Raw genomic sequence first — 25473 nt, forward strand, 5'->3', positions numbered from 1 at the left:
ATTTGCAGTCATTTGTTTGCAAACCAAAACAACAAGAAATGCAAGATATGAGATATTGCTTATGGGTTAGTCAAAGAAAGGACTCCTTGGGAGATGCTTTTATGATTGAATGGTCAGAGAAGCTCCTCTGTTTCTACCCACCTATTCCATTACTACAAAAAGGTAATAGTGAAAATATGCTAGGAAAGAACCAATGCAATCCTCATAGCTTCATGGTAGCCACGTCAGGCTTGGTTTGCCACATTGAAGCACATGGCAACAGACATTTATCAGTTATCAGTAACTCTGTATTTAATGATGCAGAACATAGGGACTGTATGTTACCTAGACCTAACAAGGCTGAAACTGATAGTGAGGAAAAAATTTCCTGCATGAAAGAGAATTATGCTGAAATGAGAAAGCTTCAAATAGACAAAATTATAAATATAAATGAGGAAAATTTGTAAGTAATGCCAAGTCAGTAGAAGAATCCTATCAACTGCCTACTTTCCACATTGTCCTTTGATTTCTGTTATAGCTGAAAGAAGGAGGCTTATCCCATTCATTATTAAAAGTTTATCAATTAGGCATAGCAGCACATCAGCCACAAGGCTCTACTACATTTTAATTCTTTAGAAATCTAATCTTTAAAATATTCATGAGAGGGTTGAGAAATGTCTGTTTTAATGTGAGGCTTCCACTACCACAGTGGTCACTTACTTTAGTACTTAACCAACTTACGGAGCCACCATTTGAGCCAATGGCAACTTCAGATTTGAGACTGCTAACATACAAGTGTTTTTGGTGGCAGTAACATCAAGGAGGAGAGCAAGCAAATTATGTGCCTTTAGGCATGACCTGCCCATTTCCTGCAATTTCATAAAGATGTACATAAAATATTGACTTTTTATACTATTTAAGGAGAAAACAATTCAGAAAGACCAATAAATTGTTCATGAGTTCATTTGTTCATTCGTTTAGTCATTTAGTCGTGTCCGACTCTTCGTGACCCCATGGACCAGAGCACGCCAGGCCCTCCTATCTTCCACTGCTTCCCGTAGTTGTGTCAATTTACAGTAATGGTTGCTTCGCAGACACTGTCCAGCCATCTCAATCTCTGTCGTCCCCTTCTCCTCTTGCCGTCACACTTTCCTAACATCAAGGTCTTTTCTAAAGAGTCTTCTCTTCTCATGAGATGGCCAAAGTACTGGAGCCTCAGCTTCAGGATCTGTCCTTCCAGTGAGCACTCAGGGTTGATTTCCTTTAGAATTGATAGGTTTGTTCTCCTTGCAGTCCAGGGGACTCTCAAGAGCCTCCTCCAGCACCACAATTCAAAGGCATCAGTTCTTCGGCGGTCTGCTTTCTTGAGTTCATGAGTTACCAGGGACCAAAGAAAGGTGAACCTATTATGTCTCAACACTAAATTGGTAATAACATGATAGCCTTATACCAGTTAGCAAACAGGCCTTTATCTTTGAAGGGCCATTTAATGAGATCAATTGCTGCATCTACAATGTTCCTGAAGGGAATTGAAATGAAATATATTTGTAAAGCAGCAATATGTTCGCAGCCCTCAACCACTGGATAGCTAAGTGGTTCAGCTACTTGCTGTGAAGCCAGTGGTTGGGAGTTTGATTCCCCACTGTGCCTCCTTGACAGAGGCTGGACTTGATGATCCACAGGGTCCCTTCCAGCTCTGTAGTTCTAAGATGATGATAATGATGATGATAATTAGAGACTGAACATCAGTGCAAAACTTGTTACATTTGGCAGAGCAGTTGTCTCTTCTGTATTGGCGTGACATCCCACCAGATGGTAAGTGAGCTTGCCACTTACCCATAAGTGTGAATCATAGAGACTTCAAAGAAGATGGACCAGTTGTTTACCTATACCTGTAGTTCTTCAAGTGGTCATCTGTGAATTCACAAAACCCACCAATCTTTGCCTTGGTCTGTCACAGTGATATACTTTCAGTGGTGAACTGGGAGAACTGAGGATTGACCACTGGATTGGGGTGTGTGTGTTTCATTTCGACTCTGAAATATTCCAAAGATATCCATGCAGGTGCAGAAGGATATCATAGGTGTGAGTTTTCAAATGACCACTCAAAGAATTTAGCTACAGTTAAAGTGCTTTTCCTGTGTAAGTGCTTTGTCTATAAGTAAGAGGAGAATGATAACAAAATGTTATATTTTATTGTGCAGGTGCAAAAGAATGATATTAGGAAAAAGGTGCGCCGTTTAATGGGAAAATCTCACATCGGTCTGGTATATAGTCAAGAAATAAATGAAATGCTCGACAGCCTTGCTAATACAGTAAGTTTTAAAAGCCTCATTATATCTAAATCTTCCTTCTATAATTGGAGAATTAAAACAGAATGATTAATATTTAGCTTGCATTCCAGTAGATATGACATTATTCATTACCAAAAATACGAAGATAGGTGTGGCTCTCAGTTAATTATTTGTGCTTTGTTATGTGTTTAGCACCCTGTGTACAAGATTAATATATTACTGTATTAAAGAAACTAGTTCACATCTGTGGGTGGAGTTTCTCTTACTTTGTGCAGCTTCCCTAGCATGATGCCAACAGAGCAGATTGCTTTGGAGGTATGGTCTCTTGTCCTGTGACAGTTCTGCTAAAAGATCCAATAATAGTTGTTGGGATTCCCATCTTTCTTTCGTATCCCACCTCCATCTGCATAATTGAGAAAACATAATTAAAATTTATATATAATAATATATTAAACATATACCTTAAAAACACAATTGGTACAATCTAGTCAAATGTAGGCACTTTCAAATCAAGCACTTTAATGAAGGAGATTTAAACATAGGTAGCAACTTGATCCAGCAGGCTTGTAAATTAAGTAGTTATGATTTCTGTATTTCATAGCACGAGGAAAAAAGCTAGTTCTTCTCTGAAACTGAAGTAGAGATTTATATATTATATTCTGAATAGCATAACACCATCAGTGTAACTTTTACTGGCAAATTGACACAAGTTAAGAACTCTGCATTGACATGTTTTTGCACACCAATCAATTCTCAATGTTTTAAAAATTAGTATTTGCTGTAATTCAGTCTCAGAGAATAATTTTGTACATGATATAGGGAAAATTTAATTTGCTACACCTGAAAGAAAGATTAAAATAAATCATTCTTAATTTGGATTCCCTTTAGAATGGCAGGGAACTCTCAATCCGACCCAGTGGCAGTAGGCACATCAAGAAGCAAACGTTTGTAGTACATGCTGGGACAGATACAACAGGGGATATCTTTTTCATGGAGGTAAGGATCAAATTCCTTATTAACAAAGCCAACTACTGTTACTCGGTTTATGTTATGACTCCTATTTGAGAATATTTGTTTCTGCAGGTTTGTGATGATTGCATTGTGCTAAGGAGCAACATTGGCACCGTGTATGAACGCTGGTGGTATGAAAAGCTCATCAATATGACATATTGTCCCAAGACAAAAGTGCTTTGTCTTTGGAGGAGGAATGGACAAGAGACACAGCTAAATAAGTTCTACACCAAGAAGGTACATTTTCCACTGTTCTCTGCTTAGATGATAACAGGATGTTGCTATCTTACTGGACAAATTAAGGCTTATGTTATTTTACTCTTTCCCATGGCTTTGGCCTTGAATTAACCATTAGCTGACATGCAATATGAGAAAAAATTTAAATGCTGCTACCATAGATTGTTCTTATATACCACTTTCAATCCATTATGGCAATTTTAAACAATATTTCAAAGGGAGAGCTATAGGTGCTGTATTGCTAGCAAAATGTTACTATCCAGGTTAAGAATAGGAGAGGTGAATTAGTCAAAAATATTTATGGTATTTTTTTTCCTGTCACATATTTAGATATATACTGTATTTTTCTATTTATAAATAAGATGACCCAATGTATAAGACAACTCCCCCCTTTTCTAACCCCAAATTAGAAAAAGCAGGGATCAAAGGGCTCCCTTTTTGCTAAGCCCCGCACTTTGGCAAAAGGCAAGGAAAGCAGCTGTTAAAGTGATTGCCGTTTTTCCTTTCAGAAGGCATGGAGCTTAGCAAAAAGGAAGGGAGCAACACCTCCCCTTCCTTTTTGCTAAGCCCTGTGCCTTGCAAAAGACAGCAGTAAAGAGCTGCCTTCCATATATAAAACGGCACTCAATTTTTTCTCAAATTATTTAAGGAAAAAGTGTTGTTTTATACACTGAAAAATACGTAAGCTTTTAGAAGGAACTGACACAAATTGCTTGTAATGAATTGCCATCTCATTTGCCTGTAAAATATTACAGCTGATATTCTTTCTCCAAACAGTATTTTATAGCAAGGTAATCACAGCCGATTTAACATTAATACATATTACAAATCTATCCCACCTCCTTCAAGCTCACACACCTCCCCAGCCCCAGGAGGAAAACGCAGCCCTGGGGAGCTTCAGAACCAAAATTGGGTCATGGAGGAACGGGAAGCATAAAATGAATTTAAAATAAATGTTAGCAGTGCAATTTGTGAGCAGGATGTGGGCCAATAGTATTACTTAGTGGCTGAAATCATGTCGCTTAGCATAATAAGTTGCAACTAGAGCATACAACATGGAATTGACTCACCAAATCCCCAGTTAATCAGTGGGCCTGATCTAGTTGTGACTTACTACATCAAGCCACATGATTTCAGCTAGTGTGTTTTGCATCTCTCCTTTGCTTCAAGATACTGTGATGTACAGTAGACTATTCCATTTTATTCACATAATAATCCTAGATTCTGTTCTGTAGCTGTACACACATAGCCCCACCATCTAGTAGTTTTCCTATTTTTTAAAAAAGCTTTGTTTCTGTCAAGACTTTCTCTTTTTCTTTCTTTTTTCCCATATGGAAAAAAAGCTAGATGGTATGCTGTTAAGTTACAATTGCCTGTTTTGACTGCTTAGGCAATGGCTTGCTCCCATATTCTAAAGTGCATTACAGTAGAAGTTTGGCCAGAGTATGAGCTGTTCCATAGTTTTCCTTCTTCCTGACATAGTATGCTCCAATTACTATAACCTTTGCCCGTGAGAGGAACTATGCATTACAGCTGTAATTGAGGATGTAAAGAAAAGAGATGGGACCAAATTATATATAAATATTTTAATCTTATTAAAAACATCTTTGAAACAGTAACAATGATAGTTTAATTATTTCCAGATAGAAACTGTTGCATGTTCATTTTAGTAATGTTATTTTATGCCTATCAGGCACCGATGTTCTTTTCAATGAGAATGATTTAACCAAGTCACATTGCGTTCGAACTTGTGAGACTTGAATGCACATCCCTGTTTATATCCACAGAAACTCACTAGGTGATATCAGTCTACTTATTATCTCTCAGTTCACCATTTTTTGTGAGGATAAGTGTAGAAAGGGTGATACAGAATTGTGATAGATAAATGTCTCCCTAGAAATGTCTATTTGTATACTTTCTTTTCTGTTGTCACACTCAGTTCTTGCTAATGCATACACTCCATATTTTATGAACTTCTATGTAGTATCTGCAGAAAACCATTGACTCTTTTATGTATTTCATTTTCATCTCTTACAGTGCCGGGAATTATATTATTGTGTAAAAGACAGCATGGAGCGAGCGGCTGCAAGACAGCAAAGCATAAAACCAGGTAAGATCCTTTAAAGGTATAGATAAAATGTGACAAAATGTTTTTCAGAGTTTTGGGGTGTACATAGTACTTTAATATAGCCTGAAAGTAATGCTATTCTATGTACTCAGGGGATGCTGGGGCCCAGAAAAAATCGTTTGAGATTCTGGATATGTACCATGTAGAAGTTAGGAAGATAGTGTACTTGGACTTTAAAGAACCCTATAATAAGTAGCTCTGAATATGGAGTTAGATAGAATAAAATGGCCATGTTCATGTGAACAAGTGCAAACCTATCAGCAGACTCTGAAAACTTTGATGGTCTTTAATTCTTGTACTTTCCACACTTACAAAGGAAGAAGGATAAGGGATCCTCTGTAAAGGGGAATAAAAGTCTATAACAATGGTTCCCAACCTGGGTCTCCAGATGGTCTTAGACTAAGACTCCCAAAATCGCTTTACCACTATCTGTGCTGGCCACGATTTCTGGGAATTGCTATCCAAGACCACCTGGGTACCTAAGGTTGGGAAACACTGCTCTTAAAGGTGATAGGGAGCTGTACTCTGTACTTTGCAGTTGTAGTCTCTTGCAGTGGTCCCCAACCTTTTCTGAGTCACGAACCAGTTGGGGGGTGGGGTCTGTTTGCGGAGGGCAAAGCCTGCTTCTGTATCCCAGTGAGTTTTATACTGTTTCATCTGTGCTTATTATGCAACTCCATGCTATTGCTACAAAACTTTTCTAGTGCTATTTGAGTCTTCTATAATATTATGTATCTATGCAGCTGTGCAGATTTTTTAAAAATGCACTTTTTGGTTACATTTTTAGCTGCCTATGTAAATGGGAAAGTTAAAGAGGGTCAGGGAATAGAGAAAATGTTCTCTAATTTTGGTTAACAAAAAGTGGACCCTTTCCAAAAGAGAAGGTGGAGCAGAAAGGATACCAGACTACATGTCCAAGCTAAACCAGCGCCACTCAATGTTCAAATGGAAACATAACATTTATCTTGGCCATGTTGTAAGGACTTGCACAGCAGCAGCACAAGCAGCAGAAAGGACATCACATATCTTGAGGAAAAATGAAAAATGAAAAAGAGAGATAGGGATCCATAGGTAGTCATACTTGGGAATTTACTGACTCCAGACTTGTCACATAGATCTTTCTTTGCATCATGACACTATTGTGTAAGTGATCTTTCCTGTGTTGTTTTCCTTTACTGCAGAACTTGGAAGACTGTGGCATGCATTGTTTTGGGAAGACAATTTTCTGCAGATATATTAATACAATATGCTGTATTTTTCTATGCTTGTAAATCATTGTGGATTTGGTACATTTTTCCTCATTTCCCCTTTTATTTCCTTTTTTGCATTTCAGGTCCTGAATTAGGTGGGGAATTCCCTGTGCAGGATATGAAAACTGGTGAAGGAGGGCTTCTTCAAGTCACACTAGAAGGAATTAACCTGAAATTCATGCATAGTCAGGTAACCCTTCAACATGAATATTTGAGCATGAAGCTTCTTGAAGCACACCAGTAAATGTGTTTCCTCTTCCCTGTATCGACAGAGAGAAGGGCTTCACATATTTTTCTTCTGCAGGTAGGAGAGTTCGGTTTTAAGAGAGATCCAGTATACTTAGAAACAGTGAGATAGTGGTTCTTAAGTAGGCAGAATCTATAAATAGCCAGTGTAAATAACGGCTGCTAACAAAAAAGACTGAAAACAGAACAAATAAATTTAGTTGCTCTGAATTAAAATTAATATATAATAGGGATGTTCATTTAATATTTTTAAAGGTAATGCTATACACAAAGAATGTCTATTTAAGTGGGAAAAGTTCAGTTTTCATGTTGGGCATTTTATATTAACATAGCACAAAGCATATTAACTAATCTTACAGAGCAATTCAGTCACCAGTAACTGTGGTGTATTCATGTCAGTTTTCATTTTTTGTGGAAGAGACAATTAGAATTGACATTCTCAACTTTTTTTAAAACAATCTTGTTTTTGCACTACGTGTAATTGTTCTGCTATTTAAAAGTGAAAGTGGTCAATATGTCAGAGAAAGAGATATTTTCTTATACAGATGCAGGCATATTGTTTGTTCCTTGTTTAAATACATCTCTGGGTATAGAGGAAACACAAATGGAACTGTGTGTCACTTTGTTACTTTCTCTGGGTGTGTTCTCTTTTTGCTTCTCTTGATCATTGTTTTTCTTTTGCTTTGTGTTCTTGTTTGTTTTGCATATGTTTTTAGAATCAGTGTTAGGGCTGTGTGTATGAATGCATATGTGTGTGCGCATGAGAGAGAGTAAAAGAGAGAGAAGGAGAATTAAATTTGTTAGTTTGTTGTGCAGTGTTCTGTTTTATTTGTAAGGGCAACCTCTACTACTGCCCCTGAGAGTCATGGGCTGAAAATCAAAGAAGCTCGATACATGTGCATGGAAGTACAGTGGTGCCTCGCACAACGAGTGCCTCACACAATGATAAATTCACACAACGATGGCTTTTCCTGAAAAATTTGCCGCCTCACACAACAATGTTTCCTATGGGGAATTTTCGCACAATGATGTCCCTTTTCGCTCCTGTAAAAGTGCCTTAAACTGTTTGAAAAGTGTTTTAAATGCTTGCAATCGTTAGCCCACCCCCTGAACCCTATGCAAACTTAATTTGGTGTTGTTCTGAGTCTTCGTTAATTTTTGGTGATTTTTTGTTTTTTCTCTCATTGAAATGCATTGGACGGACAGTTCAACAGAGTTCGTTTCAAACAGTTTAAGGCACTTTTACAGGAGCGAAAAGGGACTTCGCAAACCCATTCAAATGCATTGAGTCGGCTTCAATGCATTTCAATTGGGGAACCGCGTTTCCCTCAACGATGTTTCCTATGGGGATTTTCGCTTAAGGACGGCAATCCGTTCCAATTGGAACGGATTAACTGGTTTTCAATGCATTCCTATGGGAAATGGTGTTTCACAGAATGATGTTTCACAGAACGGTTATTTTTAACCAATTAACATCATTGTGCGAGGCACCACTGTAATATGAATGCAGCTAGAGGCTTTTTTGAAGTTTCCACTGCAGCCACATGCTCTGTTCAAGAGGCAAATCTCTGTCTAATTTGGGCCAACTATCTGTCTGGACAGTAGTTATACCTTTTGTTTCTCATCAATCAGACTGTTCCTTTCAATATGTACGAGGATATGTAAGCATAAACCACAGACAAGCAGTGACCAAATTTCATTTTGCAATCCTTACATACAAATTTATATGAATTACTGAACTTCTAGGTTATAACTGTATGTTACCACAGCAAATATGTTGTCCCAAACTTGTGTATGCCAGGATAACAGAATTGCAAGAGTTGCGGCATTTATAGAGGAAGATTAGTTGGTAGGAATTCTTTTCACTAAATACCTCCCACCACCATCCATTTCTCCTTCTTTATGCCTTAGTTCTGAGTCTACCTGGGGGGAGATGATTAAAAACAACTTAGAGTGAGGACATCTGCAGGAGAGGAAAAGGTTTGGTCATCCAACTCTCAGTGCTGGTTCTTTCTTGAAAATCATCCCATTGTCTCATTTTAATATTCAAGTGCAACTCAGAAATAGTTCTCTTGCTTGTCTCAAAACATGTCCTTCCATTCCTAGAATTGGAAGCATGAACACAATGTACATTTTCAAATATATTTTATATACATTTTACTTTTCTGTGTGTTTACACTACTTGCGTGGAATGTATTCAGTTGTTTTCTTGGTCAATCTTTTAGTATAACACAACATTTCTTAACATTCAGATAGATGCAGTAAATACTGTCATGGCCTATTACTATTATATCACTGTGAATTAAACAGAATATTCCACTGATACTGGACTTTTGTTCTCCTCTTTCTTTCAAGACTTAGGGCAGAACAACATTTTTGAAAGACAAATGTGAAAGTAACTAAGTTAACATTTGATATAAAAAGTAAAAACCCCAGTAGCAACTAAATAAAAATTCCACCTAAATACTTTACATCATATATGCACCCAGTAAATGGAAAAAAAAGTGGGGCTGCACTGTTAGTCTTCATGTGCTTTGTAGATACTATTGTCTTCTCCAGCCTCCATGGTTTGGTCTGCATTTCTTCCTGCTCCAGACTCAAGATCTGTTTTGTAGTTTGTCAAGAGGCTGTCAGTGATTTAGGTGTCTGGCTGCAGAGTCAGAGGTTGGGAGTTTGATTCTCCATAGTCCCTCCAGTAAGAAGAGGCAGCCTGTGTGACCTTGGGCAATTCCAAGGATGCACCCTAGAAGATGGGAATGGTAAACCACTTTTGACTACTCTCTATTATATCTAGAAAACTTTGGAAAGTCAGAACTGATTTTACAGCACATGCTTATAATTATTAATGCACCTAGGCTCTGCTCTCACAAACCTGTGTAGATAGCAGCATTTGTTTGTCATGCTCCCTCACAGAGCTCGCTCTGGAGAAGACTGTCACTTTGAGTAGAACTATGTGACAGAAGATTGGTGCCAGAAAAAAGAAAGAAAAAGAAACCTGTTACCATGGTTTGCAAAGATTATAAGACTGTATTGCCATTGCTTAAAGTGTTGTGCTAATAAGCTAATAAAGATAAGCTTAAAAGAATATCATAGAAACTTTGTAACAAGAATTTAAGTTGTGAGTGAAAAGAAATAATTTTCTGGTTTTCTTAGAAAGAAAAACACTTATCAGTATTTCACAACTACACATTATATCCAACTAACTTTATTATGTTCTCTGACACAGTATACAGTGTGGCTTTGGATTCTTTTAACAGATCAGATCTAAGCAAGTGGTCTCATTGCAGATGAGTCTTAAAGAAGCTTAAAATATTAGACTCTGGGCATGGAAAAGCTATAGTAAACTTATAACTTACTTTGTGCCCCCCGATGGACTTTAAATGCCTAGAAAATCTAAATTTATGTCTATATTTCTTAGATAAGATTAAATATTCTATTGGGCTGCTTATTCTTATCAGAACATAATTGAAATAGTAGAGGAGTAGAGGAGGATCATGACATTGGAGAAAAATTAATAAGCTTTTCTCATGGAGGTAACCCTTGGCTAGTTCTTCTACTACAGATCATCATGCAATGTGCTGAAAAAGTTGAGAATACAACTATTCTTCAGTTTACCCCACAGTCTGTGCTGGAGTTGGCACAGTCAAATTCAGTGAATTTTCCATTGACAATATGATGTACAACCAATCGCAAGTAAACCCGAACTTTTTTCATTGGCATTCTTTGCTTCCTCCCACCCCCAACTGACAGGAGTGAGTGGGTTGTTTGTTTGTTTTGTTCGTTTTGTTTTTGTAGTAATTGTGCTTGCATTATTTTTTGTTATTTCTGGCAATTGCCTATTTGGGTAGCGGTGAGCATGTCCTAGAATAACACTGATGGTAGGGTGTCTTTAAAAAAAATTTGTGAAACAGTACTGAATTGATATAACAACTTGCAGACTACAATGCTTATCTAATATAGCACTAAACTGGAAAAACATAATAAAAGAAATCGTTCAAAGGAAAGACAAGAAGTGCTAACCTGAGGGAGAATGCCTTTATCAGTATAGTGGGAATATTTGGAAGCCGCCTAGAGTGGTCCGGTGGGCCAGATAGGCGGTGTATGTATAAATAAATAAATAAATAAATAAATAAATAAATAAATAAATAAATAAATAAATAAATAAATAAATAAATATTCCCCTTAGGTGAGCACCTTTTGCTTCTCCAGTGAACATTATTTTTATGGTTTTCAAATATAACACTGTATCAGATAGGCATTGATGATTCACAAGTTATTATTCAGCACTATGTTATTTCCCTTTTTTAAAAAGGCAGGGAAACACACAGGGTTAATGAAAGAGGATAGTGGCAACCTATGGTCACCATGAAAATTGTAGCAATTTGAAATGTGGTGTGGAGTCTTACCCCGAAAATTAAACATTTTTTGTGAACAACGGTGGTTTAACTGCCATAGAAAACTTCGGAAAGCCTCTGTGTCTAGTTGCATCTTAAATAAGGTTAATCAGCCAGAAACAACAAAAGATTAAGTGTGTGAATAAGGCTAATAATCCGAATCGAGTCTCAGGACTGTAATTTGTATCAAAATCTATTTAATGTGTGCTGGTAGCTTTTATTATATTTCCCATTTAAACAGAAAAATGGGTTGAAAAATCTCAATATATAAAGAATATTTATCTGTGAGAAACTAATCTGACTCACCATAGCAGACACTCAACAATATTGAGTGTCTGCTATGCAGACTGCTAATATTGTTGAAGTTACATAGCTCATGAACATAAAACAAAACAAAATTTGTATCAGTTAGGGTGATAGTATATGGGAGTTTAGGGAAGAAGTAAAAAGAAGAAACCTATCATGATAGTTTCAGTCTGAGCTCTGAATCAAGATTATTTTTTATTATGGACTGCCTGATAAAATTGATAAATCTATATAAAATTTAGAGAGGAAGAATGAGTCTTAACTTGGTAACATTTTCTTAGAAACAAAGGTTCTGTTTTCGAGAAGGAAACTTCAACATTATTCCTAAATGTTTTCTGTTGCATTTGAATGAATGGAATTTGATTGTCTGTAAATCTTTGAATCTAGAGATTAGAGATTTAGCATTTTATTATCCTTCTGTTTAGAACTGATTATATATCATATTTCCTAAACTGTATCTAGACTGAATAATACTAATAATGAAACTGAAATGTCCTCTTACCATGCCCCTTTACCAAATCATGTTATAGAATGAAAATGTAAAGACTCAGATTTCCAGAGAAAAATGTTACCATTTTTGTTGAACCAGAGATCAGTAAGTGAGCTGACTATATTATGTGAGGCATTCAGAGCATCAATTAGGAATTTATTGTTTTAAGCAGTGGCATTAAAAGAAGGGAGATAAAGGAAAAAAGAATGAAGGGCAGAGTTACGTAGATGGGGAGCAACACATGAAATGAACGACCACAGATGATTATAGTAATTATTGATTGCAGCAGAAACGCCAGATGTCTTTATGTGTAAATGTAACCAGTCAATAAAAATGAACATCATAAGCAAAATTAGTGTGATATATAATGCTCATTATATAACCTTTAGCTTAAAATTTCTGTATTGAAACATATAGAGCTATGGGTGAAGTGAAGACACTGTTAAAGGAACAGATCTTCTCTTCACACACCAACCCACCCCTGGTACTCTAATACATACCTCCTAAATATGAATACTCCCGTGAAGTAATTGAGGGTAGTGCATATGGAGGGAAATAGAGGTTCTGGTTAAGATGCAAAAAGAGAGATCATCATCAATGTGATCAGAGCTTGGTGAAGCTGGCTTTTTAATGGTCCAATCTTTGAATCACCCAGCACAGTGCCTCTGCTGGCTAGAGGATCCTGGGAGTTGTAGTCCATGGCAACCCTTTTAAGAATCCTCTGCCCACTTTCTGATAAAACATCTTCATAGAATTCCAAGAGTGATTCCAGAACAAAAGCAGGCAATTATGGTGGGCCCAGCAGCTAAATTTCTCTCCCCAGCACTTGTAATCATCATCATCATCATCTTACACTGCAGAGCTGGAAGAGACCCTATGGATCATTGAGTCCGGCCACTGGCAAGGAGGCACAGTGGGGAATCAAACTCCTACCGAAATCATTGATTCAGCAATTCTTAGCATTTTCATTTCAGAGATATTATATATTTTATATGCACTCAGTGCAATATCTTTGCTCTGGGAATCATAGTTTCCATTTCTAATTAGCATACCAATTATGATTGCAGTAATATGTCTGTACTCACATGTCATAAGTGTTTATTAGGTAGTGCTTAATGAGACATTCTTCCATTTTCTTCAATATTGGGAAACTGTTAAAAGTTTTTTTAAAGCATTGCTGCTTATTTTTTTAAGAGGACAGATATTCTTGAGTGTACATTTAAAGACAGGATGCTCATATACCCTGTCACCCTGAAAATAAGATCTAACCTGAAAATAAGCCCTAGTATGATTTTTCAGGATTCCTAAATGTTTGTAATATAAACCCTAATATAAGCACTAATTCCTAAATGCTTGTAATATAAGCCCTACCCCAAAAATAAGCCGTAGTTAAGTGAAATCCCACCCTCTGCCATTGTGCAGCTACCAGAAAATGACATGACTGTATTTGAATAAATGTAGATTGTTGTACATGAAAAAATGAAACATTCCCTGAAAATAAGTCCTAATGCATTGTTGGAGCAAAAATTAATATAAGACCCTGTCTTATTTTCGGGGAAACACGGTAGCTGTGTAAAAACACCTTTTGTTGATAGCCATTTTGTGTAAGTTTTTTTTTTCCTCTTTAAAAAGTTTTCCAGTGCTATGCTCTTTTCAGGTTTCAGGTTTATTTGGCTTTAAAGGGGCAAAACCTGTCACCATTCTATTAACTACTTCCCTTGCTCCAGTTACCTCCCAAACCACACTCCAGCATCAAGGCTTTCCATTCCTTGAGGATGGCATATCTTAAAATTACCAAATTTTATATGCTAGCACAAATACGCAGATAAGAGAAAAGCACCTTGGAAATTTTGTATGTAAAGAACCCATGACTGAAGTGTACATATTGTGATTTGTCTTCTCCATCCTTTTCTCATATACCACTTATTGCGCTCACCCTAAATGAAACAACTGTAGTTACACTTTGTGAATGGATGTGTGAGAAGATACTTTGGGTATTGAATAGGTCTTTACAGTGAGAAAGCTTGCTTATTTCCACATTCTTGTTTTCTGGGTCAGAGGACTAAAAATCTGGTGCTTCACTTTTCTTAAATTTAGCTTGTGTTTAGAACTATGTATCAATTTCTAATCTCTAAATCCTAAGTAATGATAGTGTCAGGTGTGGAAATACAGCAAGCTACTGGCTTGGGTGGGAAGCATGGCACCTCTTGCCTGCCCTCTGTGCTGGAGGAGGATGCATGGAGAGGCAGACATTTAATGGAATAGGACCACAAATGACAGACCAAATTTGGGAGCCTTCTTGTCTCTCCTTTTGTTACATTTCAAGGTGTGTTCATTTTTCTTTTTGTTGAGTGCCTGAAAGGGGTAGCATTGTTGGATATGTCAGAGTTACTAACTCCTTCATTTCTCTTCCATGCTTTCTCCTCCTGCAAGGAGCGGAAGGTACTCCATCTTCTGCTGTCTTCGCTTCTTAGCCTTTTAAGTTGTTTGTTGATTTTTAGCGTTGTGGCATTTTTTTTCAATATTCATTTTTTATATTCCCCTTTCTTTTGATTTAAATAGTAAACTATAGTTGAAATGGTAGTGTGTGCTACAATTTTCCAAGTTATAACTGCTATAGTGTGCTTTTTTGATTTTATTTTATTTTAAAATAGGGTCTTTATTTGTATTAATTGTGGTTTCCCCCCTATTTTCTTTCAGGTTTTCATAGAGCTGAATCACATTAAAAAGTGCAATACAGTGCGTGGAGTCTTTGTCCTGGAAGAATTTGGTAATTACATTATTTTGATATTAGGTCTGTACTCACATGGCAGTAACTCAAATTTCAAGTCGTCTTGGTGAGGCAGAGCTGTCTTTTCTAGATTGTAGAGACTCCTTGGGAATGGATAAGTGAGTTCAGGATAAAGAAAAGTAGCATAAGGTGTGTCTGATACTGGTGATAAACCAATTGAGCTTGTGGCAGTGTTTGTCTTAGATACTAAGAAAGATTATTAAGAAAGATAGGGATTATTTCAAAGGGTGTAAATTACAACATTGCTGTCTAAGCTGCTGTATAAGCCAGGGATCTATGATGTTTCTTTTCTCAGAAACATGGATGAGGTGTGACAGGATATTAACACATCACAGGATTTACTGTTTTGAAAGTATATTCTAGACTATAAATGTTATGAAATAGTAAATTTTCTAGACTGAAATGCTAGAGGCTTCTTGTTGTATGTGCTGCAGAAGCCTAATATGTCCACCCTTTTTGTATTCGTGTCTGATCTCCCGTGAACTGAAACTAACTATGAAACTTCTTTTTTGCTTCTTAAGTCAACTGTATTAACAGTGGATAGAATAAATGCAGTGTAGTAACTGATTCTGTTTTCAAGGAAAATGTTTTGTGCTAGGAAAGGAAATGGTAGAAAAGGAATAGACAGTGGACTGAGAGCTTGTCTCACAGGAAATGAGTGCAGAGTTTTACTCAGACTGATTTAAATAAAAGAAGAAAGACTAGATGGCACTCCTCTATTGATAACTCATATTTGTTGTTGGAGTTCTATGGAAGGTGGGGCTGGAATATATAGAAAAGTATTACTCCTTCTGAAACTGTACGTATTTTCAGTAATCTTTGCAAATTATATAAACTGGTACAAGTCCTCAGATAGATATGCCAGGGCTCTGTGGGAATTTATAAGCAACCTACACCACATATTTAGTAACACTGACAAGTTTTGTATGGGATTGACACTAATTTGCAGCTGATGATTCATATGACCTCCTAGAGCTATTGCTGGTGTGTTCAATCATCCAGAACCTACACAAAGCTTGAATGGGTATTATTCCTGAAACATCCTGTGCTTTACAGGGTACCTTAATACTCCCTTTCTGCTTTCTAAGCACTTCTATCTATGGCAGGGGTGGGCAATTAATTTCTATAGGGGGCCACATGAAAAATCTGAACTGTTTTTGGGGGCCGAACCAACTTTACTTAAAAATGAAATGAAACAGTGATGCTATGATTGTTTTTATTTTAAACTTGTTAAATCTTCACAAATACTAAATAATTTTTGTGGTATATTAAAGATAACCAACTGATCAACTTTAGACAAAAAGCTAGAAATGGTTTTGATGTTCAACTTGTTTAGTGAGAGAAATCCAGTCTGTCTTGGGCTTGAACAAGTACTTGAACACTGGACTGGAGCGACGACTGGCGGGCCGGACAGGAGCAGCTTGCGGGCCACATGTGGCCCTCGGGCCGCACTTTGCCCAGGTCTGATCTAGGACTTACTTTTTTTCTACATTAATGATTCTGTGTTTTTCTAGTACTTAGGAGAGAATTTGTTAATTATCTCAATCCTTGGTTTAAATTTATTCAGTTCTTTCAGAACATTTTGGAACTTCAACTTCATTCTTAAGCTTATTTATTCAGAGGCAAATCCCATTGTATCTAATATGAGTTAAGTCCTAGTAAATGTACTCAGGATTGCAATTTGAATGCAACTTTACACAGTATGTGTCGGTATTTTACTGCCACCAGTTATCTTTCTATCTCTAGAGCCTCTTTTGAAAATTGTGTCCTTTCTGGCTGAAAATACATTTTTTTTCCTCTTGTAACAGAACACATTATTAGCCTTAATGGAAAGAAAATAAAGAAGTAATGGCAAAAGAGTAGAGCCTAGCTGTGCTGAAAAAAAGCAAAAAATAACTCTTTAAAGAAAATACAATAATTCAACTACTTATGTCATAGAAAAAAATTAATATGATATAATGTATATTTAAGGTATATTTAAAAAATTAGTCATAATTAACAAGTATTTGATGCCTTCTGCCTAGTTTATCCTAACACTGTGCTTGTTTCCCTCTATTCCCTGTTCAGTTTCATTGAAGCCACTACAGCCCCATCATATTTGTTGGTAGTTGACAGCAATAGAGTTAATTAGTCCTTGTAAAAAGTTAATAAACCAAATTGCCTCAAAATTCACCTGATTATTTGGAAGTGACAGATGAGGACAATTTGATCACAGCTTTCCCACACTTGTGAATTTGGCAGGCGGGAGAAAATCTGCAGTTTATCTTGGTGGTATATGCCTTTTTTACAAGTGGATTAGGAAACTCTGAAAAGGTATAATCTGCTTGTAAACAAGGGTTTATGTGCCTTGAATCAAAGGCAAATTGCTGCCTCTTCTACCCCAGGATGCTTAAATTTTGCCACAAGAATGAAGCATAAGAGTGGCAGCCAAGACTACTCTGAACGGTTTACAACAACTGCCCAGATTGGCAGGGCAGTTATATGTTGCCCCAGTTAACAATCTAGTTGCGGCATTTTGAACCTACTGGAGTTTCTGAACACTTTCTAAAGGCTGTTTCATGTACAGTGCATTACAGTAATCCACAAACACTGAAACCTGGACATTCAGGCCGAGATGAGTCTAGGAGAACCCATAAGCTGCACACCTGTCTCTTCAGTTGGTGTGTAACCCCACAGAGGACAGGCTGAATCCCTATTCCTTGATATGCCTTTTGGCTGATGAGGAACACCTCTGTCTTGTCTGCTGATTCACCCTCATCTAATCAATTACTGACACCAGACATGGAACTGAAACCACTTCTTTGGATTTAGGTTGAAAGAAGAGTTAGAGTTGGGTGTCATCTGCGTATTGGTGACACTGAACCCCAAAACTCCAGACAGCGTCTACCAGCAGTTTCATGTAGCTGTTTATTAGCATAGGGACAAAACAACAGCCAGGATGTCAAGCAGTGGTCCCCCAGCATCACTCTCTCGGTTCTCCCCTCTAGGAAGGACTGGAGCCACCATAAAACAGTACTTCCAAGTTCCATCCCAGAGAGATGGGCCAGAAGGATACCATATTGAAAATCTCTGAGAGGTCCATCAGAACCAACAGGAATACACTCTCCCTGTTTAATCCCCTGTATAGGTCATTCACGAAGTGACCAAAGCAGTCCATCACATAACCAGGACAAAAACCAGATTTTTCTGGAGCCCAGAAGCCACAACCCATGATAGCACCTTGCCCAGGAATGGAACATTAGGGAATGACTGATAATCTAATTTCAGAAACTAAACAGGGTCAGTCTCAGCTGATACTGGAAAAGGACACCATCAAGGAATGTCAGGGATCTCCAGATAAGGATTGGAGAGCATTCTGCTTGAAACTCTGAAAAGGTGCTGTTAATGCTGAGCTAAATGGCTCAATAGTCTGACTCAGAACAAGGAAGCTTCCTGTGTTCTTATGGCATGTCATTTGTCATTTGATAAAAAAATATTTTAACCACTCAGTTGGCCTTTTTTGTGATACTCTGTGAGTTCATGTCGTTTCATTTAACTTTAAAGAATTTCTGGTTCTTCAGCTGAAGCTGGAAGATGAAGAACCTCTTCCATAGCTCCATATTAAATGTCTTACTGTATTGCGAAAACTCTGCATAGAACTATTTTCCATTTATGTTAGATCTATAAACTCCAAAGTTAGAATAGTTCATGTAGTATCTCATAATAGAACAGATAACATAAATCACATAGATGAGAGCAAACATCCCATTACTTAAATTTGTAACATTTCTAGTCTTCCATCTTGACAATATGAGTGGATAAATTTTAAAGCAAATAAATCTTAAAGATATTTCCCAGAATCCTGTTACTTACATATGCTGGTGGCGTTAAGTGCAGCAGTGAACTGCCACTAGTTAAGGAGTCACAGCTCTTGTTCCACATCAGATTTCAAGTCAGACAGCTAGTGCATGATGAGGAATACAACTGCTGACTACAGAACTAGCAGCAATTTGTTACTGTGATTTATGCCATTACACTTATGCCAGTGTCAGGTCAGGGATTCTGAGCCTGAACATTTCCCTAAGAGCCATAACATAACTTTTTAGACATCTAGGGAAAAATCAGAAGCCTGTGTTAGTCACAGCTGGCATTATTCCGATTAAGGATTGATTCCAGAATGAAACCAGACAATCATTTCTAATCATATCAAAATTCATCTGAGTGTAAAGATACTAGTCTTTTCATTGTTGTGATAATTCCAGGCAACATCAGCTTGTCTAATTCTACAAGCTTTCTTTATCTACATTGCTTGTATGTTCCACAAATACAAAAATAACTAAAAGTTATTATAAAAATACAAAAGTCTTATGGCTATGGAAACATAACCATCCAAAAGTCTTAAACCATGAAAAGCTGTAAATAAGAAATAATCCAAAAACAAATTTTAAATTGTAGGCAGAAATTAAAACACACAAAAATAAAGGAGCTTATAGCCTAAAAGAACTACGTTGGAACAGCAGAGAATACATATCTTTTAAAATATAAAAGTTCTTAACATTAAAAACCTATGGAAGTAAAATATATTACTTAGCCTTTTAGCATAGCTAGACACACATGAAAATTATTCAGTTCTCACACTGCCAAACCAGTTTGAATCTATGGAGAGAAATCCATGTTGATTGTTTGGCTGACTTTTGGAAATGAAGCCTGCTACAGCACTACTACATGATCATTGCTGGTTTCAGGTGTGTATGGCATGGTGTGGAGTTGCCTTGCTGTCTTGTGTTGAATGTTGATGAGTTGAATTTCTCTCTCTCTCACTCGCTCTCTCCCTCTGTGTGTGTGTGTGTGTGTGTATGTATTGTCTCCCTAGATTTATAGTTTTTTCCACTGTTTTTCTTTCCTTTCAAACTGTAAACAACCTTTTTTCCAGGAACCTGAGATCCAGGGGGCTTGAACACCAAGACATTTTTTAAAATAAGAAATTCTATTGTTGATGCACCAACTGCAACTTCAAAGGCTTGTAACTCAGAATCTGGCAAGCTGCCATTATGACTATAACACCATTGTTTTTATTAAATTTTTGCTTGGAGGACTAAAGACCTATAACACCAGAGTCCAGGAATTTCAGAATATTGCAATTTCAGAGAGTGCAGGATATGAAATCTGGAAATGCCATTTCCACTGCAACATAAACATGTTCAACTATCAAGAATAGAGATGGGGGTATTCGTATTCGAAAACAATATCCCCACACAGGTGGCGTTAATGAGGATCCAGCCCCATGAGTCCAGACTGTCCACTCACTGATCTGCCACGGATGCAGATGGCGCGATTCTGCGAATGACTCTGCAGCACATGATCTGCTCGCTACTCCTGGCAGGAGGTGGGAGGACAAGCCTTGCTGTAAGGTCAAAGAGTGGTGAGTGGATCGCATGCTGCGGTGTCATTGGTAGGATCATGCTATCTCCAGTGGAATGGTGAGTGGACCATCCGGCCCCACCTGTGAGGGGATATTCTTATTTGAATACGAATACTCCTATATCTAATCAAGAATGTTATTGTAGAATAATCTTGCTTGGGTGAAGGGCAGGATAATTGTTTTGGAATGATTATAGCACACTATCGTCCAACCTCAAACTTTTGAAAACAATTTCATTTTCAGATATACTTTTTCTATACCCTTCTTAATTATTTTAACACTATACACAGAAAAATTCATATCTGGGCACTGGTGTAAGCAAGCAATAGTATTCTGGCCAAATGAGAATAAGTGCCCACCCATCCATTTATTTTGCCCTGTCCATCAGCCCATTATAGTGTCAAAATATTAATACTTTGCCTTGGAATGTGCTAGCCTGCTGTCCTCAGTTGCAGTGAAGAATAGTATTCCATTGCCATCCTTGAAGCAAAATTCTACTGCCTGTCTTTTGCCATCTGTGTGTGATATGGAGGGAATGTTCCTCCCCCACTTGACCAGTGGAGGCAGGAAGCCAGTCGCAGCACCAGAGGCAGAGGGGCTCACAGACTTGCAGCAACCTGTCAGCTGCTGCTGCTGCTATTGCTGCCACCACCATTGCGTGGTAGAAGTGATGCCAGCCTTCACACACAACCCTATGCCTTGGCAAGCCCACTCTTGGCTGGCTTCCTGGGCTGCTCTTTCCCACCTAGCTCCTGAGCCTGCAAGGCTCCCAATTGTTTTAAACAAAATGCATGCCCTAGGCAAAGGTCAGAAAGGTGTGGGGCAACTCTTGAAGGGAAAGGATGGATCATTCTAAGTACAAATACAAGCAGACAAGGTCTTTTTTCCATGCTAAACAGTGTCATCAAGGTTCCATATATCATAACTGTTTGCCAGTGTGGACAGGCTCAGAGCATGGCATTCCAGCTACTTCTGGAAAACTACTGTACATATTGTCTGCTATAGTGTACAGGGGTGCTCAGAGTGTGTATGCTTGTTTAGGAAATATAAAGACTAGACATTATTAATTGGATGTGACACATGAAAGTAGCAATACAAGAATTGTCAAATTTGCTAAGCCTTCTTTCTAATAGGAAGAATTTAAATTTTGAATAGCTGTGCAAAAGGATGTGACTAACAAGATTACACTATAGTATGGCGGTATATACCTTTCATTTTGCAATGTTTGTCTTTTTTTTTCTCATGAAAAATTCAAATTTATTCTTCTGAAAAAACATGGACATTGGAAATGGGGTCTTAAGGAATATGGAATATGGAATATGGTGCACTACTGGGAGGAATTATTTAGAGAAAAGGAAGAAGCATCAGGTCCTTTGCTCTGAAATCTGAGTTACTGCTATGTATCTATGCTTTCTATTTTGTGGCCTCTTCATTGTCGCTGCTATGAAAACCTTCATTCTCCAGCAGGTAAAGTGATGCCCATGGTCCCGGTGCTTTCTTAGTATTTTATATTTTCATTCACAGTGCAGGAGGCTGCAGAAGTGCACTTATGTACCTGTTACCCTTCATCCTTTTGCAGAAATCAGACATTATTATGGGTGGGATAATAATTGGTCTTGAAACTGATTTTCAAAAAATACTTTGTAGTTGTAGTGCATCATCATCATCATCATCATCATCATCATCATCATCATCATCATCATCATCATCATCATTATTATTATTATTATTATTATTATTATTATTATTATTATTATTATTATTATTATTATCATTATTATTATTTCTGAAACCCCATCATTCTCCTCCAGAGTTGTTTCTCAGATATATTTCTCCTGCTGAGGAGGCTATAGGATAGTTCTTGATTTGGAGAGCAGGTAGATTTAGTGAGTATGCTGGTCCCCTTCCTAGGACAGTATTTAAAAATAAGACAATTTGCAACTCTTATTTAATTCTGCCCTTCACTTCTGATTCCTGTTCCTTCTGCCTTTCAGTTTATTGTACTAATGCTATTACAATGTGTCATTAGTTAAAATCCTTTGGGGTGTGGTGATGTAAAGTTGGTAGCAGACAAATGTGATGCCAGTGAATAGTTTATAGACAGACCTCACTCTTTTTCCTATTAAACTTTCTGGTGGCATGGGTTAGTGTCTCTGAGGCATGTACATGTTTTAAACAAATGGAGTATGCCTTAGATATTTCCATAACTCTTCATGCTACAACAACCTGGATTCACATTACTGCCACATACTTGTATCTTAGAGGTCTGTCACTAGGAGTCAATGTGTATTGCTCATTTGTTACTGTGTTGTATTAACCCTTCCTTGGTCTCCTTTGTTCTCTCACTTTGTAAAGGATCTGTCTGTTTTTAACATTTCCCTCCAATCAACATTCCTACTGAATTCATTTATTCACAGGTTGCCTATTAATTTTTCTCTCTTATTAGGTGATAATCATTTAAGACTGACTCTATATGACTAATACATATTTTCCTTGTTATAAATATCTATGGTTCTTTCTCTCAGATGTTTTCTGATAACACACAAAATCCATAATGTGTTACAGTTGCTTCATAAGGAAAGGATTCTAGGTTGTGCCTTAATAATTTCACTTTAGAATATTGATACTGTTCATTACTGCAAGTAAGGGATTGTTCCAATGCACAAGGTTTTGATATGAGAACTTAGAAACTGAAATAAGCACAACAGTCATTAGGTATTATGTTTCCTTTTTTCTAAGTTTAATTCTAAGGATAAATTTTGATATTTCACTAGAAAGAATATTCTGCTGGTCTTTCCTTTTCGTTATGCATTTAAATAAATTTCTGCCAGTTTATATATTATGGATGATATATGTAACTGTGCTGGGAAGCTGTCACTATTGTTGTACATAGAATAATCTGAAATGAAGCCAGTAGGAGATGCCAGGTAGGAAGATAGTTGAACAATCTTTAAGTTCATATGGCAGATGTTGGGACATGTAATATTTGTTGAAGCTTTATGTGAAACACGAATTAGCAACATCAGGAAAGCCATAGGGGATTCTAAGATAGCCTAAGTGACTAGTGATTTTTAACCACCAATTTGCTTTAGATTATTTATTTTATAGTAAACTTCAACAAGCCGCCATAGTATAACTGGATGACAGAAATGGGATTAGTAATAGTCCTGTTTTGCTGCAGCTGTTTTTTCATTTCCCTTACCTTCACCTTTGGGAACATTGTACTATTCCTTTCCTTTTTTTTCCTCTCGTTTTTTGAACTCTTTGTTTTGTCTCTTGCCCGTCCGGTTTTAGTTCCTGAAACTAAAGAAGTGGTGATCCACAAGTACAAGACACCAATGGTAAGTAACTTATTATTATTTTGATTTTTGTCAAATATTTCTTTTTAATCAAGTCTGTCCAATATAGAAAAGCACAAGTGAACATTTACTTTTCAGCTCCATTTTCTGAAATGATAAACGTCTGTGTTTTAAACTAATAAAAAGAAGTGGGAATCTTTCACTCAGCCTTCCATGTCTTCTTATTTAACATCATAAGGTTGGTGCACTGGCATAGGATTACTGGCAGTATAGTGATATTAATAATTCCTGATCCAGGCTGCTGAAAACTGAAATTTACATAGGTCAGATATAATACACTGAAATACATATTTTTCAGTACTTTTGAAATTATTCATTTAAAAAAAATATTTAGGCAAATTGTTTGTCAGTTTGGACTTTGATATGTGGCAAAGATTAATTTTTAACAATCTCATTTGGCTTGTTACCAGAAATAAGAAAAAGACCTTCCACTTGCGATTTTGAATTTATATATTAATACCGAGTCTGTAGATGAAATTTAGGCAACATTGTTTTAAATGTTACTGTCCCAGATCCTGTAATGTTGAGCTACAAAATCACACCAGATGTTTTACTGTGCAAAAGCTCTGGGGGACCAAATAGGGATATGGAGCAAAATGACAAAAGCTATTGTGTAACTGGCATTTGGTTTGTAAAGTCACCTGCTCAAGACAAAGACCTATGTGGGATAAAAAGATGTACCTTGACAAGCCGTTTCACTGTAATGGAAACCTTGCTTCTCTTCATTCTGGTTTAGTTCCAGCTTTTCCTTTTCCTCAGGCTTTAGACACTAAGCTTATTTATTTGAACAAGATTTCTCCAACCTGATGGCCTCCAAATATTTTGATTTGCATTGACTTCAGCCAGCTTGGTCACAGGTTAGTTAGGTTAAAGATGGTTATAGTCAAAGCACTGAGATGGCACCAGGTCGGATAAGAGTGATGGAAACATTCATGTGTAGCTCTATTTTATTTTCTCTCCTTAAAAATAGGAGGGTAGCCTGGTATTTGGGAATGCACCTACTGATAATTAGAGCTAGTTCAGTTGCTTCAGTTATATCTGAGAGTTGGGGCCTCTAAAACTGGCCTCATTTGAAGCCTGCAGAGGACAGATTTATTCACTTCCTCTGCAAACCTACACAGCGCAGGTTTCTTCAGGAGCTCCAGCAAATAGCATTCAAATTAATCATTCTCCGTCTACCAAAAAAATGATCAATTCCATTCATAGTTAATTTTTACTAGTATCATGTGGAATCAGTATTTTAAGAAGGAGGAGAGTGAAGGTATGTTTGGATTAAATGCATATAAGGGCACTTTTTGGTTGTCTGCAGTGATGTAAAAATCTTACATGGTAAGTGGTATAGAATAAAATGAAGAAAGGTAAAAATCTTACATCTCTCTTCATCTGCATTTATTAAAACTTGTTAGAGTGTATGTTCATTATCAGAATACATGGAGGCATTTCATGAGTCACCCACACCAAGAAATAACAGCTCTTTAAGTTATACATTACGCACCTCTCCATAAGACACACCAAATTTTTAGGAGAAGAAAACAGGAAAAATAATCTGTTTTCTTCTCCTAAAAATTGATGAGCCTTATGAAGAGG

The 25473-nt window shown here is 37.1% G+C and overlaps 1 protein-coding gene and 1 long non-coding RNA gene across 51 annotated transcripts in view; one reads left to right on the top strand and one right to left on the bottom strand.

Annotated features, from left to right (window-relative positions):
* MADD (MAP kinase activating death domain) overlaps positions 1-25473 on the top strand; it is a 112936-nt gene that overhangs the window by 85292 nt on the left and 2171 nt on the right. For 39 of the 50 annotated variants that reach the window (XM_020799298.3, XM_072986035.2, XM_072986036.2 and 36 more), the window contains 7 exons: positions 2184-2294; positions 3162-3269; positions 3357-3521; positions 5559-5631; positions 6983-7089; positions 15036-15105; positions 23822-23868. In XM_020799298.3, the coding sequence (XP_020654957.3) occupies positions 2184-2294; positions 3162-3269; positions 3357-3521; positions 5559-5631; positions 6983-7089; positions 15036-15105; positions 23822-23868 (681 nt within the window). The remainder of the gene's footprint in view (positions 1-2183; positions 2295-3161; positions 3270-3356; positions 3522-5558; positions 5632-6982; positions 7090-15035; positions 15106-23821; positions 23869-25473) is intronic. The other 11 variants (XM_078389969.1, XM_078389988.1, XM_078389992.1 and 8 more) reach the window with 1 other exon arrangement.
* LOC144588062 (uncharacterized) lies at positions 541-25473 on the bottom strand. Its single transcript, XR_013543399.1, has 3 exons — positions 23730-25473; positions 2540-2676; positions 541-1342 (listed from the first exon to the last, which is right to left on the bottom strand). It is a non-coding gene; the product is annotated as an uncharacterized LOC144588062 (long non-coding RNA).

The sequence above is a fragment of the Pogona vitticeps genome, chromosome 1 (genome assembly GCF_051106095.1).
Source record: "Pogona vitticeps strain Pit_001003342236 chromosome 1, PviZW2.1, whole genome shotgun sequence".
Taxonomy (NCBI): Eukaryota; Metazoa; Chordata; class Lepidosauria; order Squamata; family Agamidae; genus Pogona; species Pogona vitticeps.